At 35.5% G+C, this 18,261-nt stretch overlaps 1 protein-coding gene across 4 annotated transcripts; it reads left to right on the forward strand.

The window, feature by feature from the left end:
- The first annotated feature begins 69 nt into the window (after positions 1–69).
- LOC110458519 (vacuolar protein-sorting-associated protein 25-like) lies at positions 70–9,088 on the forward strand. 4 transcript variants are annotated; one of them, XR_002463806.1, is made up of 7 exons: positions 70–140; positions 1,076–1,221; positions 2,667–2,720; positions 3,280–3,371; positions 4,790–4,865; positions 5,937–7,137; positions 7,172–9,088. XR_002463806.1 is itself a non-coding variant. In XM_021510251.1 (6 exons), exons 1-6 carry the CDS (start codon positions 91–93, stop codon positions 6,047–6,049), a joined length of 531 nt encoding a protein of 176 aa, XP_021365926.1. In that variant the 5' UTR covers positions 70–90; the 3' UTR covers positions 6,050–7,165. The 4 variants fall into 4 exon arrangements, 1 of the variants encoding a protein (XP_021365926.1); XR_002463807.1 differs by having other exon boundaries at positions 5,937–7,086; XR_002463808.1 differs by lacking the exon at positions 7,172–9,088 and having other exon boundaries at positions 5,937–6,099; positions 6,184–7,165.
- Positions 9,089–18,261: the final 9,173 nt, after the last annotated feature.

Below are 18,261 nucleotides of genomic sequence, written 5' to 3' on the forward strand. Positions count from 1 at the left end.
GTTTAGTTTTTTATAGTTATTAAGTTATAATAGATATAACTACATAAAATGCTTTTTATTTATAACGTTGTCAGCGGCATCTCTATCATCATGGCGGACATAGAATGGCCATGGCAATACCAGTTTCCTCCTTTCTTCACGTAAGTTGATTAAGTCTTAATTCTTTAGAGTTATTTAACTACACTGCTTACTGCTAAACATTCAGTATCACAAATGTGCCACCACGATGTTTAAATGTACGATGAGTCTGTTGTCAGACGATCCCGCGATCGACGCTCTGACATTTGTCAACTTTCACTTTGTCCAGGGTCGCTTTCGTATGTCCGGAAACTGTTCGAGTGGCACAGGAAAAGTCCATGATCATTTAAATCACTTGGACCAGATGTCGGCCTGTTTAATAGACACATCTAAAATGCAGAATTTCTGTTTTTATGATTTTTTGCTAAATATAAACGATAGTCCAAAAGATATATCTAGGGTTTTCTCCTGTGTACTTAATTTTATAACATTACATAAATATCAATGAGCGACCATGATTTATGTAAAAAATATCGCAGTCTAGCGACAGTCAGTCTGTGTATGAACAGGCACGACTGCTTGTATCTATTTTCCGAGAGGGAGATAACCATGCAGAACATCCTCCATAGTGTCTCTTGGAAAAAAATGCTCTTGGGGTTTGATGTGCACTTCTAAATGTTTTCTTGTGTTGGTTGCAACCAACTTTCCGTGCATGGATAGAAAGATGAGCCTTTTAATATCTGTCTATGTATCAATAAAAAATGTTGACCTTTAAGTTCGTTTATAAAATTACCCTCACCAACTTTGAAGGTCACATATATATATGTAAATCTAGACACAAATTTCTAAAAATAGATCCATTAAGTGAACTAGGCCAAAGTGCCAGCTTTCATGCAATCATGTTTTTAAAGAAATTTTGTTTTGGTCCAGTTTGAAAGTAAGAGATGTGAACTGGCATGCCAACAGTATAAAGTATGTGTATCAGGTAAGCAATTCAGGCCAAATGGGCCTTTTGATGTTGTAAGTAACAACTTTTCTTTGCTAACTTTTACCACAGAATTCAGCCCAACATTGAAACTCGGAAGAAACAAATTGAAGCTTGGTGTTCCCTTGTCTTGTCCTACACCCGCCAGCAGAAAACCTACAGCATTGACGTGAGAGAGTCACAGAACTCGCCACTGTTTAACAACAAAGCCATCAACCGTATCCTTAGTCACATTTAACTTGAATAATAATACACTCTAGGGTTGTAAAAATCCACTTGCCCCGGACGCCCGGGAAAACCAGTTTTAGCGCTCAGGCAAGTGCAAAAACCTTGCCCACTTGCCCTGGGCAAGTGCGTTAGAATAGTTAATAAAACATGTTTTTGCATGTGTTTCTCTGTTCCCGAAATAAATAATAAACCTAACTGGTGTTTTTTTAGTGAAAACATTCAAACAATTACGAAGCAAACACAGATACACGAAAAAAAACCTTTACTCTTCATTTTGAGGAAAAAAATGCCGGTAGAATACTAGCGGTCTATCCATCAATTCAGACAATTTTAAGACTTTAAAGCCAATGAAAATAGCTGAAACTCCAACTAAAACATAAAATATGAATAGATTAAGAATTTGTCTAAAAAAACGTCTCCGTTAGAATTGCAGGAAGTTGCCTTGGCGTGACTAATAACTGGACAAATCCGGACCCGTATTTCAGGAATTAAAGAATATTCAAAAGTAAATAATTTTAAATAAAAAGAATATGAAAGATAAATACATGTACATCCACTAAAATGGTAACAATGCTATTGTTTTGTCAGATCATAAAAAACTCACTTAAAAGTATAGATCTATTTAAGTTCAATAATAATGTTGGAGCAAAAACGCTTCACACAGAGGTTTAATGCAATCACCCCTGAAATTTCATAATTGACCATTACAACTTTTGAACTGGAAGAGTTAAAATGTGTCTTCAGGGGTGAATGAGTTAAAGAATGAATCTTTTAAACATTGCTATCATTTTTGTCAGAGGGTGAATATATTTGACCTACACTTTTTGAGTGTAGTCCAGCAATTCTTTACTTTTGTCTGATGACTACCAGTAAAACTTTATATAAATGATACAAGGGTTGACATAGAAGATACTTTTGTCTGATGACTACCTGTAAAACTTTATATAAATGTTACAAGGGTTGACATGTAGAAGATACTTTTGTCTGATGACTACCTGTAAAACTTTATATAAATGATACAAGGGTCGACATAGAAGATACTTTTGTCTGATGACTACCTGTAAAACTTTATATAAATGATACAAGGGTTGACATAGAAGATACTTTTGTCTGATGACTACCTGTAAAACTTTATATAAATGATACAGATTGTAAATGTGATATCTTTATACAGGTAGTGATGCCAGATAAAAGCTGTTGGATTAAATTGCTTCGATTGGGTTGACATAGAAGATACTTTTGGATCTTCTTCAATATTGCTATACTTTTATCCGATTTGCAAAAAAAAGTTGACCTAGAAAATAATCTATGAGTGTTGTTAATACATGTCTTTATTGGTAGTGATAGGTTTAAACTAAGAATACCATCGTTTGAATAGTATTGACATTTGTTCTTTTGGAGTTTATCAGATTATTTAAACCTTAACTGCTGACAGGCAAGCTGTCTATGGATTGTATCCTGACTGTGCTGGAAGAACTTAGAAAAACAGGTATGGTAATAAACACGTCAATCTTGTCACCGACTGTGTAATAACATTAACTGCATCATAGGCTGTTAAATTGTGTTACCGTCACAGTGTATGTGTTGGTGGAAATATGACCAACAAAGGTATCAAGGTTTCAGTGATATAAATAACTATGAGGCATTATGATATTAACTCATTCACCCCTGAAGACACATTTGAACTCTACCAATTCAAAGGTTGGAATAGTTCATTAAGAAATTTCAGGGCTGAATGAGTTAATTAGGTGTCAGGTTTATAAAACTGTATATCAACCTCATAAATTGGTCCATATTTACCAAATATTAGATAAATGACTCTAAGACCATATCTCAAAAATATGGATTTTTTTTAGAAACTTCTGTTTTTCCTAACCACTTGGATGTCTGAATCTAAGTTATCAAACTAAGGGGAGATAAGCTGGTAGTAAAATGCAGCTGGGAAATTCTTCAGAAAAATTCAGGGGCTGGTAGCCAGTTTAGCAAAGACTGTTCTTGTATTTAGGTTGATTTAAGGATTCTCTATAACTCCATCTCTTGTTTTTCAGGACACTTGGAATGGACCGATAACAAGACAAAGAAACAATGTCTTGTAATGTGGAGAACACCAGAGGAATGGGGAAAGCTTATATACAGCTGGGTAATTATATAAGTAGACATGGGGCAAGAACACTGGAAGGTGGACCCAATAGCCAATAGGGCATACTTTCATCTAAGTCAAATGAAACTAAAATTTATTTCACATTATATTTTGACAACTTTCTGTTGGAAATTATTTTTACTTAGTGAAAATTATCCTTGGAGGAAGATGGTTTCAAATTGTAAAGTTGATATTCCTACCCCAACCACTGGGGCCAGGGTGGGGCCCCAAAGGGAAAATTAACCAATATTTCAAAAATCTTCTGCTCCTGACTCAGAGGTACTACAGTCATTTTCTCTACATGGAAAGAAAGATCATCAGGGGCTTTACTTAAATTGTAAATTTCAGGACCCCCGAGCTATCCGTTCTCCCTTGGGGAGGGGGTAAAGTTTACTATAGTTTATATAGGGAAATAACACTTTTGGGTATGTTTTATCCATTTTCAGCAGAGAATTACTCAAACTTAGTCAGAATCATCTTTGGTGAATGAGAGTATTACTTTGTAAATTGGGATTCCTGCCCAATCCCAAGGGGCTAGGGCAGGGCCCCAAAGGGAACATTTACCAATATTTTCAAATTCTTATCTTTTGATGACATGACAAGTATTGTATTTCACTTAGTTTACATGCTGATATCCACATCACATCTAAACAATAAAATAAAGCTACCAGTACCTATAATATAACTCAGGTGACCGCTAAGGCCCTTGGGCCTCTAGCTTGTTTTCAATGATCTTTGGAAGTATTTGAGATCATCAACATGTTTTTTTTACCAGCAACTTGAGAATCAAATACACATAGAAAGCTGTCTTTATTGTAAACTAACATGAAGAGGGAATTGGATGTAATAGAATACTGTAGTTAAAGAGTGAGTCAGATGTGACAGGTGTTCTTTTTACTCAGGTGTTGGTAAAGTTAACCAAGTGATGGTACTTATTGACAGGTGGTCTGTATAGGCAGGTTGTCTTTAAAAGCAGGATGTCATTGTAGTCATGTGTATGAAATATATTGAAAAGAATGCTTTTAAAGAGAGGTGGTCTATATAAACAGGTTGTTGTCAAAGGTCACCTTGAGACATATTTCAACATTAGGTATCACATGTCATCTTTCATTTAGGGAATTCAAATCCTTGTTAATAAATCAGTTTAATTCAATTAAATTAAAATAATATTCACGATATATTATTTACAGTTCTATACAAAAATCGAAAAAATAGATTTAAGAAACATACTTTCAAACACTTTTACACATTAGGAAATCGTCCTGGGTGAATCGATAATTTCTGATTCAATAGATTGCTGTGTTAAACATATAACCCACTTGCAGTAACTTTTATCAAAATACCCATGCTTCCTCCCCTCTACCAAGAAGGAACTGTTTTCATATATGTAAAGTTAACTTATTTTCGTACATTTGTAGATCTGTAGTCGCAGTATGAACAACACGGTGTGTACACTTTTTGAACTGACTGAAGGAGAGGAATCTGAAGGAACTGGTCAGTTTGATAAATTGTATATTTTTAAGAGAGCCTCAGCGTTTTAAGTATTTTCAATTAGATTTCTCTATTAATCTACCATTGTATACATATGATTTTTTTTTCCTCTCCTGTCAAAATCAAATATTCTACTTTCTCAGAAAAATCACTAATTGTAATGATTGTATAAATAAGAGTGGCTTATTCTAGCTAGGTAGGGTGCTTTATCAAATGTTGTATATTATTATTATCTTTACCATATTGTTATTTTCTTAAACCTCTGTGTGATTTTTTCAAAATAATGAATTAAGGAAATCAATTCTACCGATCCTGAAACGGTAGCATCATTGCTCTCAGAAAAAAAAGCGAAAACAATTCTTCGAAAATTAAACAATTTTTCTTCATGCTGTTTTTCACACGACTTTTTGTAAATACCATATTTGAACCATATCACTATTATAGTTTAATTGGTGCTCAGACCAACTTTGTCTCTTGATATATTTTCCCTCAACTAATTCACCCCTGGAATTTTATAATGAATCATTCATTTGGATGAGTTCAAATGTGTCTTCAGGGGTGAATGAGTTAGTATAAAACAATTCGGAAAATATCAATTTATGATTTTGTCAAATACATTTACAAAAAATGATAAATTAGTCTGTAAAAAGGTCAAAGGGTAAAGGTCAGATGTAAAGGTTATGTGATTTCTTTGGTTAATTTGATTCTGTTTAATCCTGAATGTCTCTCAAAGTGATCAACAGAATTTCATCACACAATTCTTCATCAAAACATAGAAGAGAAGTGTGAAAGCTTCAGAGGCTGAAGATCGAAGGTGAAAGATCAAGGTCATTTTGTCTAAATCATTGTTAAGCAAATTTTACCAACATTTGATGATTTAAAAAAAAAAAAATCTGAAATCATTCACCAACCCTGTCAATGCCATAAGGAATGGAGTGTGAATGTGATAAGTCTGAAGGTCAAAAATCAAGGTCACAAGATATTTCTTTCTATATATAATGTACCATGAAGACCAGTGTGGCTTTAGTTCTATAATCTGCAGCAAGATGTTAAGTGTTTTTGGTCTCGTTTCAGAGTTCCATGGACTGGAGAATTGGTTACTTCTACGCGCCCTCAAATCACTGGAAAGTCAAGAACTTGCTGAACTGATGTCGTTTGATGGCAGCGACGGTGTCAAGTTTTTCTGAGATCAGACATGTCATAGACTTTCGGCCCGAGCAGGGATCACAAATCGGACATGCTGTAGACATTCGGCCTGAGCAGGGATCACAAATTCGACATGTCATAGACTTTCGGCCCAAGCAGGGATCACAAATCGGACATGTGAAAAACATTTTTCAGCAGAATGTGATCAATCTGGAACATGTGAAATTGTTTTATTTTCAGAAAATATTATTTGTAAATCGAAAGGAAGTTTTATTACCGGGCCGTAATGGAGAGGATATGAAGATTCTACCTGCAGAGTTTTTGTACTCCCTTTGTTGGGTGTTTTATTGAAATATAAAAGCAAGACTCTCTCATTGTGATAATGAAGTTGCAATGGGAATGAAACAGTGATCCGGAAACAAGAGTTCTGACGTCCTAGTTTACAACTGACGTCCAAAGGTTTATAAACTGTTATGTAGAGCAGATGTGAATATTAGTCTACACAAATTAAGAAATCAGTAACATGTAAGAAAGTTAAACACATTGTACAATCTCATAGAATTTGTATTTGTGTTTATAATACACATATCTACAGTATTGTGTTCATGATGATCTGCAATGAATACACCCGTCATAATTTGTGTATGATGTCATGCGCTAACACTTACTGTGACGTCATAACCAAGACAATAAATATGACGTAATGACATTGTGACATTGCATTAAAGACAATATAAATGAATTCAAAATAACAACATTGATACAAGTATATTAGGATAAGAGAAAAAGTGCTTTTTACAAACATTAACATTCAAACCTGTATCAAGAGACCACTGATAGGAAGTCCATAAAGTGGTATCTTAATGCAAGTTACAGTCATAATGAAATCACTAAAGAGGAACCTGAAAAGTGGCCACCAAATACAGGTGGTCTCTTCATACAGGTGGTCTCTTCATACAGGTGGCCTCTTAATGCAGGTGCCTCTTAATGCAGGTGGTCTCTTCATACAGGTGGCTTCTTCATGCAGGTGGCCTCTTCATACAGGTGGCCTCTTAATGCAGGTGGCCTCTTAATGCAGGTGGTCTCTTCATGCAGGTGGCCTCTTAATGCAGGTGGCCTCTTAATGCAGGTGGTCTCTTCATGCAGGTGGCCTCTTAATGCAGGTGGTCTCTTAATACAGGTGGTCTTTTCATATAGGTTCAATTCACAATAAAATCAATTAAACATTAAAAGTGGCTTCCTAACACAGGTACCTAATGGAGATGGTCACATGAAAAGATTTGACTGTACATATATTCTTGGTCATATGAAGAAAATGATGAATATGAAGGTGTTTTTTTTAGATTGTAAAAAAAAATGTCGAAACTCATTCCATAAATTCTGTTGAAGCTCCGATATTCATAATCTTCTGCAGATAGAAATTTCCTATTGGTACTGTTTACATGTGTGTATCGTGTATGGATACCATTTATCCTACTTTTTCTGTTCTGAACCTATTCAGTATACCTATATGCACACTTTTATCTCATCAAGGGAGTAAAACTTGTCTAGTCTGACCTCTGAGTATTCTGACATCCTGTATCATCCAATGTAATACTGTTATCCCATTTATAACAAATATCTCCATATAAAACCTGTGTATTTCAATCACTCAAATAAACATTGACGTCTTGTTTGACATGTAAAACAGAAAGTTACATTATCTCCTACTCCCAGTGACAATGTGTGGGTACATGTATATCATCAGTAGGTGACCTCTTAACAGAAGCAACATCAAAGATTGTGTCTTCTGGTCTAGCTGTTTATTCAAGATTTCTGTGGGGAAAATGACGTGCTCTTAATGTTAAAACCTCAGTGAAATCATTTTAAATAATTTATTTTAAATTGAAAGGCATTTTTTTCACGAGTATTGCTTTATACTGAGTAACTGTGCAAAAGTTTTAAAACTGTAATTATGTGTGAAACGATGTTCTGTGTCTAAATTATTACGGAAGTGTATGGCCTAGAATTGTACATAAAATAAGATACATTTTGTGTATTGTGTTTCGTAATACGATACATTTTGTGTATTGTGAAATGTTCTATAAATCATGCTTATATATATATATGTTGTGTATGTACTAAAAATTGTACATATATCTGTATAATAATCTTTAAAGTGTCTATAGCTAGGAATAGTACAGAAACTTTCACAGTGAAACCTGACTTTACTGACACCTGACTTTAAGGACAGCCTGCAGTAATATACAGTAAAACTTGACTTTGCTGGCACCTGACTATAAGGACATTCTGTAATATACAGTAAAACTTGACCTTGCTGGCACCTGACTTTAAGGACAGCCTGTAATATACAGTAAAACCTGACTTTACTGACACCTGACTGTAAGGAAATTCTGTAATATACAGTAAAACTTGACCTTGCTGGCACCTGACTTAAGGACATCCTGTAATATACAGTAAAACCTGACTTTACTGGCACCTGACTTTAAGGACATCTTGTAATATACATTACGACCAGACTTTACTTGCATGTGACTTTACTGACACCTGACTTAGACATGTTTAACATCTAATGTGATTTTATGGCCTTAAATAATTGGTTCTCGGTCTATAATGCAGATTTTACAGAAAGGTTTTTAAACCAAATGATTAAAACTTGTTGCTGGTAAAGACAGGTTTCATTGTGTAAGTTTGGAATGTTTTCAGATAGTGCAGATATCATTTTGCCATTTTGTAGTAATGGTTACATGTACAATGTCATCTGTGTTACTATGGTTACAATGTCATCTGTGTTACTATGGTTACAATGTCATCTGTGTTACTATGGTTACCATATCATCTGTGTTACTATGGTAACAATAACATCTGTGTAACTATGGTTACCGTGTCATGGTTTATCACAGCTGTACCATTTGACCTTGATAATGGTTACCATGACAGCATTTGTTACATGGTGTTACCATGGTTACAATATCATAGGTGCCATAATGCTGATCATGTCTTTAGTTGTTATAAAAAAAAATCAGATTCTGGTACCAATACCTAAAATGAATTCAATAAATTAAAGAAATATTAAAGACCTTAACTGTTGTACTTTGTTCATGCAAAACCATAGAAAATACAAATGTATTATTATAGGATGGAGACTTTAAATGTATCCATGTAAGGACCAATGGGAAAGTCTGTTAAGGTTGGGGCTGACCTTAAGACCAGTTCTGTTGGCATGATTGCGTTTTTCTGTTCATGTCCAACAATTTTATTTGGTGTTTATACTGTGGAGACCTTGACAGATTCAATGTTATGACTCGTGGAATGAGTCTTCAAGGGTGGGGTGTGATCTTGAAGCCATCCTGGTAGCATATGTGTATTCATCTCTTTACATTCAGCAATTTTATCATGAAAATTATATGGTTATAAGATGGGCATATCAACTGTTTCCAAGTTTTTAGTAAAAAATGAGTCCCTAGTGGTATGGTATTAGAATATTTATACTCTACAATGTCTGTAAGGTTATCAGATGGGGATCCCAACAGTCTATGACCCAGGGACCAAGTATACAAGGAAGGGAACAGACCCTAGCTACCATCTTAGTAGCATAAATGTATTTATCTCTTTATACTTAGCGATTGTATATATCATTATAGGGTGGGGATCCCGCCTATTCTGAAGTTATAAACAGTTGTAAACTCTTTGCCAAACCCATCAGTCATGGAGGGTCAGCGTTTGAATTGGTTAAAATTTGAATCCCACCACTTGTGGACGCATATGATACCAATCTCATTGTTCAAGTAAATAAATACGGCCAAACTATCCTTTCGGCCCTGTCCTCAGTCCCCTGGTCGCTTAGAGCAAATATAGCTTATAGCCAAATAACCTTTTTTTAGGCCAGGCCTCTCAGCACATCCGATCCGAAAATGTTTAGTTCCCGCCGCTTGAGAATGCTTTCAACCAAATATGGCCGATATCCATCTCATAGCTCTTGTAGAGAAGTCGTTCAGTATGAAAGAGCCCCACCATTTGTATAATTTTTAATCCTTACCACCTAGGGATGCTTACATTCCAATCAGCTGTTCAAAAGATGATGTTTGAACAAATTGAGCTTACCTTGGTCCTTTGGATATGGGTTAAGAACAATAAAGTCTAGGTAATGTGTTGTGTTTATTGTCGATTCAGACTGATGGAGGATACTGTTGTACAGTTATTCAGTGTCGATTATAGTAGAGTTTGTTAATTGTATATTATGTAACAGGAGAAGAAAAATGCTTAGCCAGATCGGAATTCGAACCCGGGAACCTCCGAACTCTAGACGGATGCTCTACCAATTTAGCATCCTGGTCGCCTGCGAATGCACAGTCCTTATCTGCTACATTCCTCCCACCTTTAACAAAGTCTTCAATCCCGAAGACACACAAGACACTATACTATACAACTTTTCGTTGGGCACCAAATGTAACAGTCTTACATTCACAAACCAAACGTCAGTACTAACAACGTTCTTCTTGGTACAGTTCACAAATCTATATATCCGGAATAACGAAAATGCACAAACCTAATCATTCGGATAAACAGCATGTCAAGATTAACGAGTTTCTACTGTAAACAAAAAGCAAAGTATCTGGAGTAAGTTACACTGTACACACAAACCTTCACTAACAAGGTTCCACTGTACACACAAACCTGCACTAACAAGGTTCCACTGTACACACAAACCTGCACTAACAAGGTTCCATTGTACACACAAACCTGAACTAACAAGGTTCCATTGTACACACAAACCTGAACTAACAAGGTTCCATTGTACACACAAACCTGAACTAACAAGGTTCCATTGTACACACAAACCTGAACTAACAAGGTTCCATTGTACACACAAACCTGAACTAACAAGGTTCCATTGTACACACAAACCTGAACTAACAAGGTTCCATTGTACACACAAACCTGAACTAACAAGGTTCCATTGTACACACAAACCTGAACTAACAAGGTTCCATTGTATATGCAAACATAAGTATTCAGAGTAACGATGTTCCACTGTACACACAAACATAGATACACACAAACCTAAAAAAATCCTATTTTACAAAGTTCAAATGCACAAACAAACCTTAGTATCAAGACTAACGTTCCACTGTACACACAAACCTAAATGTCCGGACTTACAATGTTCCACTGTACACATAATCCTTATAGAATCCAGAAATACAAGGTTCCGTTGTATATACAAACCTAAATATCTTGACTAACAAGGTTAAAATGTACACACAAACCTTAGATATAAACTTTATTTATTTTACAACAGTTTTGAAACAAGTTAGTTCAACTTATATTAATCACTCTTGTTGGCCCGGATGTTAGCACGTCAGGAAACTGGAGTACCCGGAGAAAACCAACGTGATCAGGCATGTGTTCCCATAGTTTTACTCGTCCAATTGGGGAATCGAACCACGGTCGCCTTGGTGAAAGACAAGTGCGCTATGCACTGCGCCACCCGACCACTCAACTGAACAAACCTTAGTATAAGGACTAACGGGGTTCTTATATGTCCTTTCCTTATTCGGTTCCTACAGTATCCATCCTGAATTTAATTGTAGATATCTTCAATTGAATCTTTCTTTAATCAAATGTACTTACATGTATATTCAATTTCAATCATTTAAAGATACACGTAATTAAGTGCAGTTATTTGAATATATGTTACTTTTTGAGTTCCATATACTACATATGTAAGTGTACCGTGACGTTATATACATATCAAAGATCCATTAGTCCGTCCTTACTTTCAGAACGCTGCGGTATTGATTAATGTACGTTACATAAGTAGGAGGGTTTAGAAAAAATGGAAGTGGTAGAATGCAAGATTCTAGCGACAAACAGTATTCCTGTTGGGGAAATGTTGTAATATGATTCGTTATTATACTTCATAAAGCTTTTGGATTGTTTGTGTTTAACGTACTATTAACAGCTATGGTCATTTAAGGACGTACCAGGTTTTGGTGGTGGAGAAAAGCAAGTTCCCGGAGAAAAACCACCGATCTACTGCCAGTACATGGCGACTGCCACACGTAGGTCTCGAACCCGCGACCCAGTGGTAGAGGGCTAGTGGTAGCAGAATGTCAGACGCCTGAACCTCTTGTCCTCCGCGGCCCCCACTTCATGAGGCACACGTTACAGGGCTACACATGTCGAGGACTTTTAGAACATTATAGATGTTTATATTTCTATTTAAAGCAAAACCTGTCTTATTTTATCCCAGTCTACTTCGATATCATGTAAAATACAACATTTTGTTGTAATCTCAATTCGCACGAAAACCGACGAACAACGCTGATATATTCTGTCTAATCGGTCGAACAAGTCTTTTTACCCAGCATGACGGACTAGACTGGCTCCATCATATCTATGCATATGTGTAAATATTCTGATGTGCTCTTGAAATTAAGTGCCGATACTAACGATTTAAGTTTCATTGTATGCACAAACTTGAGCTCCGAGAAAACGATGTTTCCGCTGTTTATCGGTATGACGACAAACGTCCGTGGTTCCAAGTGCACCCACAAACGAGCACACACAAACAAGCACACACACCAACAGCAGAAATATTATGATTAACGCTATTTCACAATTCACGGCATAAACAATTTACAAACTGATTATTCTGACGAACGAGGTCCAATTTTATGTAACATTTATATACTTGTGAGCACGAAATTTGCACGATGTTCCACTGCACAAATATATTGACGAAGCATTTTGATTTTACTACACACGTTAACCAACCGTATACTAACGAGGTTCCACTGTATATACACAAACCTAGGTATCAGAACTAACAAGGTTCAACTGTACACACAACTAATCATCCGGACTAGCGAGGTTCCACTGTGTACTGCAAACCTAAGTATCCTGACTAAAGAGGTTCCACTCTACACAAAACTAATTATCCGGACTATCGAGGTTTCATTGTGTACTGCAAACCTAAGCGTCCGGACTTAAGAGATTCCACTGTACACACAAACCTAAGTATCCTGACTACAGAGGTCCACTCTAAACAAAACTAATTATCCGGACTAACGAGGTCAGAAATTAACATTTAACAGTTGTTAGACAAAATTAGGTAACCTTGATCAACTTTTGAAAGTTTGACCTTCATTATCCAAAATAGTCATCGGAAAAAGAGATTGTACAAAAAACCGTTATTGACCAGATTATTTGAACTTTATTTAAAGACATTGTCACAGGGTTCAGAACTATACATATATTTTTCCAAGACAGGTACATATGAACCACTTTTTTTCTAGTTTCACCTCAACTTTATAAGTTGTTACAGGATTCAGAAATTATACTAAAACCTATTTTTCAAAGTTAGACGTACATTATTAAAAATGTCATAAGGTTTAGAAATTAGCATAAACGAATAAATAATGATGTTAACCAAATTACGTCACTGTGAGATACTTTTCAAGATTCAAACTACATTATACAACATGTATGTATTGTTTTTTAAAGAGTCAACGGGTAACAAAACAAAATTCAACTGTTTTGACATAAGAATGTCATGGTGACCTACTTTTCATACTTTCTTTTCAATTTAACCCTGGTTAAAATGACCTTAGTCGTATTGAGCATGAAAAATAACCCAAAAAATATTTCGACAATTTTCTATATTGAATGTGTTAATATGGCCCCGGGTCCTTATTCCACGTTGAAAATTGACCCCAGAAAATCCTGAAACCTTTTAACATTCAATTGTCAAAAAGTGACCCGGGTCCATATTCAACGTTGAAAATGGACCCCTGAAAAATGTTACAGTTTTCCATATTTAATAGTCAAAAAGTGACATAAGTACTCAACGTTGGAAATGTACACCAGAAAAATATGACATAAGTCCAATGTCAAAATGTAGCCCCGGGTCCATATTAAAAGTTGAAAATGGATCCCAGATACACTATGTCGTTTTTATATGTTCAATTTTTCGAGAATGGTCGTGGGTCGATATTTTACGCTGAATATGGACCCCAGAACATTATGACACTTTTTTTGTATTTAATTGTTAAACAAATAACCCGGGTCCATATTCAACGTTGAAAATGGATCCCTGAAAATCATTACAGTTTTCCATATTAAATTGTCAAAACAGGACTAAGGTCCTTATTCAACGTTGAAAATAGATCCCAGAAACATTATATTCAATTGTCGAAAATGGTTGTGGGTTGATATTTAACGTTGAAAATGGACCCTAGAACTTTATGTCATTTTTTCATATTGAAATGTCAAACAAGAGACCAAAGAGAGTGGGATCTTTGCTCCCACCATCGTTAGATCTTCCTTAATTCTATCTTAACTTGATCTTTTTGATTTCTTATCTGGTAGATTGATAATGTTGTCAATATCTTGATCAGTCCCAAAATGAAACATGCATTTAATCGATAACATATGGTCCCAGGGTTATGTTCTACTTTAAAAGTAGACCCCAGAACATCATTACACCAGGGGCGTAGCTAAAGCCCTTATTCGGAGTGGATTCATNTAGACGTATATTATTAAAAATGTCATAAGGTTTAGAAATTAGCAAAAATGAATAAATAATTATGTTAACCAAATTACGTCAATGTGAGATACTTTTCATAATTCAGACTACATAATACAACATGTATGTAAAAGGGTAAAAAAAAAATAGTCAACGGGTTACAAAAAAAAATTCAACTGTTTTGACATAAGAATGTCATGGTGACCTACTTTTCATACTTTCTTTTCAGTTTAATCCTGGTTAAAATGACCTTAGTCGTATTGAACATGAAAAATAACCCAAAAAATATTTCGACAATTTTCTATATTGAATGTGTTAATATGGCCCCGGGTCCTTATTCCACGTTGAAAATTGACCCCAGAAAATCATGAAACCTTTGAACATTCAATTGTCAAAAAGTGACCCGGAGTCCATATTCAACGTTGAAAATGGACCCCTGAAAATTGTTACAGTTTTCCATATCCAATAGTCAAAAAGTGACATAAGAACTCAACGTTTGAAATGGACACCAGAAAAATATGACACAAGTCCAATGTCAAAATGTAGCCCCGGGTCCATATCAAAAGTTGAAAATGGATCCCAGATACATTATGTCGTTTTTATATGTTCAATTGTCGAGAATGGTTGTGGGTCGATATTCAACGCTCAATTGTCAAAAAAGGACAAAGGTCCTTATTCAACGTTGAAAATAGATCCAAGAAACATTATATTCAATTGGCGAAAATGGTTGTGGGTTGATATTTAACGTTGAAAATGGACCCTAGAACTTTATGTCATTTTTTCATATTGAAATGTCAAACAAGAGACCAAAGTGGGATATTTGCTCCCACCATCGTTAGATCTTCCTTAATTCTATCTTAGCTTGATCTTTTTGATTTCTTATCTGGTAGATTGATAATGTTGTCAACATGTTGATCAGTCCCAAAATGAAACATGCATTTAATCGATAACATATGGTCCCAGGGTTATATTCAACTTTAAAAGTAGACCCCGGAACATCATTACACCAGGGGCGTAGTTAAAGCCCTTATTCGGAGTGGATTCATTTAGGAGCGGGTCCAGTTCTGAGACTTTGTCCCTACAAACTCCCTGAACTGGATCCGCTCCTAAATGAATCCACTCCGAATGGACAAGGTGTGCAAAAGCATTGCTTTGGGGTTCTTTTCTATTTGAAATTGGGTGTATTCGTCTGCGTACCAGCGTATAGGCAGCTACGCGCCTGGACACCATTCCATATTCCATTGTCACTATTCAACGTTGAAATTAGATCCCAGAAACATAATGTGGCCTTTGCATATTCAATCGTCAAAACTGGTCCCGGATCAGTATTCAATGTTGAAAATGGACCCCAGAATATTTTGTCGTCTTTATATATTCAACAGTAGAAAATGGTCGCGGGCCCAGAACATTATAATACCTTTCAATAATCAATTGTAAAAGATGGCCCTGGGTCTATATTCAACGTTGACATTTGAATACTAGCTGCATTAATTTCAAATAAGCTGTGTCACAATGATTCATCTACCGATTGGACATAGTTTTTATAATTTCATTTACATTCAATAATGCAGAAAAAAAACCCGTAAAACATGCAGGCTGAGAAAAAAATATTACACAATGTTTACTTACAATTAATTAAATACCAGTATATCACTAATACTGTCTGCATCATCCAAGAATTCTTAAATATTTTCCATCTTTAAAAAAAAATCCGTTTTATTTATTCATAGCCCGTATTATGTTATGGCGCTCCGTCCGTCCGTTCGTATTTTAGTTTCCGCATGATATATTGCTTAATGTCATTTAATTAGGATGAGTCACACTTGGTACGCATGTACATTATCCAATGACTGAGGCTATGTTCGAACTAGTTAATTAGACTATTGTGATCTGATTGGTCGATTTCAAAACTTAAGTTTCCGCAAGATAATTTGCTTAAATATCGTTAGATTTTAATGAAACCTGGTATGCATGTATACATTATACACAGGCTGAGGCTAAGTTCGAATTTTAGCAAAATCCGCGCATACTTTATTACATGTATCATACTGTGCTGTGATTGGTTGACGGTTTCTGCACAATAACTTTGTCAAACATGACCGGATTCAATATTTGTATGATACAATGATAAATAATAAGCTTACAGTGAGCAAAATCAGCACATAATTTATTACATGTAGCATACTGCTTTCTGATTGGTCGACGGTCTCCGCACCTTAGTCAAATATGGCAGGATTCTGATGAGACTTGGTCAAGAAAGGATGAGTGCCAATAAGCCCTTTTTGGACCCGGTATATCCGGGTCGTCACCTCCTTGGTTTGTTCAAAGATGTCTTATTGTATCACATGCGCAAAAGCTAAGGCAAAAGTTTGACCGAAGGTGGGTTTTTGGTGTACCAAAAGGGGTAGGGTAAATCACAAATATACTTTGTTTTCACAATGAGCTAAAACAACCAAAAAAATATCATTTCTGTTTTTGGAAATACGTGTAAATTAAACAGGCAAATATAATAGAATGAAAAATGACAGAAATTCAATCGTCAATTGAAGATTGTTTATATAGAATGGAGGATTAAGTCATGGGGTTGTTTTAGGTAGTTTTATAATGAAAAACGTTTACTGCCCCCCCCCCTAAGAAGAAATTGCATATACAATTGACATGGTGAAATAATGCGATAAATATTCAACATCTCGTCTTTTTCATAATCCGCAACCCACAAAGTTTAAAAAAAAGTATTAATCAACCCCAAACATACTTAAATTATCGAACGATACGCATAGAGGCATATTTATCGTGGCATATGAGGGTGAACGCTGAGGGAATGAGTACCATACCATCATGTTAACATATATTACTACCGGCAACATACTAAATTTAAAGTCAGTTCTACCTAATTAGGAGCAAAAACGGGTCTAAGTTCATTTCTGAGTCCAATGACAAATAATAATGCAGGTCAATTTCTCAAATGTAGGTTAAATTTACCTAATTTGGTGAAACAATTTTTCAAAAGTAGGTCACATTGACCTTATTAGTTGAAACAACAGTTTTGAGTTCATTTCTGAACCCAATGGAAATTTTGAGTAATCTGGGTCAATTTTCAAAAGTAGGTCATAGTGATTTAATTAGGTGAATTTTACCAATTTTTCAAAAGTATGTCAAATTTACCTAATTTAGGTAAACAGAATATTTCTGCTAGTGTATTTCAAATATTGAGAAGTAGGTCACACTGACCTGATTTGGTCGGTCGATGAACGCATAGGTACACGAGATCATTTTGGTAATTCGGACAAAGAAATGGTCCGTTTTCAACGGGTAAGATTTAACGGGTAAGTTTTCAACGGCCTACACGTGGAAAATTTACCTCTTATGGGGATTTTCAACGGGAGAGTCAGTTTTCAACGGCTCACCGGTTCCATATTCAACGTTGAAAACTGACTCCGGTTCTATTTTCAACGGGGATCAATTTTCAACGTTACACCGGACTAACGAGGTTCACACGCACTGCATGTATATACAAACCTTAGTACTCGAACGTACGAGGTTCCACTACAGACACACACATCCTAAACTCTCTGATATGCAATTTAAGAAAGTCCTTTAGAAATGTGAACTTGTAGATTACTTCACAAAGAAAGACTTCTCTTTGTGAATTTTAAGGATAAATATCTATATAAGTATCTATCTTTCTGTGAAATAAGTAGTTTATGGTCAATTTAAGCTAAG

The sequence above is a fragment of the Mizuhopecten yessoensis genome, unplaced genomic scaffold, assembly GCF_002113885.1.
Source record: "Mizuhopecten yessoensis strain PY_sf001 unplaced genomic scaffold, ASM211388v2 scaffold9639, whole genome shotgun sequence".
NCBI lineage: Eukaryota > Metazoa > Mollusca > Bivalvia > Pectinida > Pectinidae > Mizuhopecten > Mizuhopecten yessoensis.

Excerpts from the sequence above, each read along its gene's own strand:
- LOC110458519 (XM_021510251.1), top strand. The coding sequence starts at position 91 with ATGGCGGACATAGAATGGCCATGGCAATACCAGTTTCCTCCTTTCTTC. Across the intron at positions 2,721-3,279 it reads GGAAGAACTTAGAAAAACAG|GACACTTGGAATGGACCGAT; the intron begins GTATGGTAATAA and ends CTTGTTTTTCAG. Across the intron at positions 3,372-4,789 it reads GAAAGCTTATATACAGCTGG|ATCTGTAGTCGCAGTATGAA; the intron begins GTAATTATATAA and ends GTACATTTGTAG.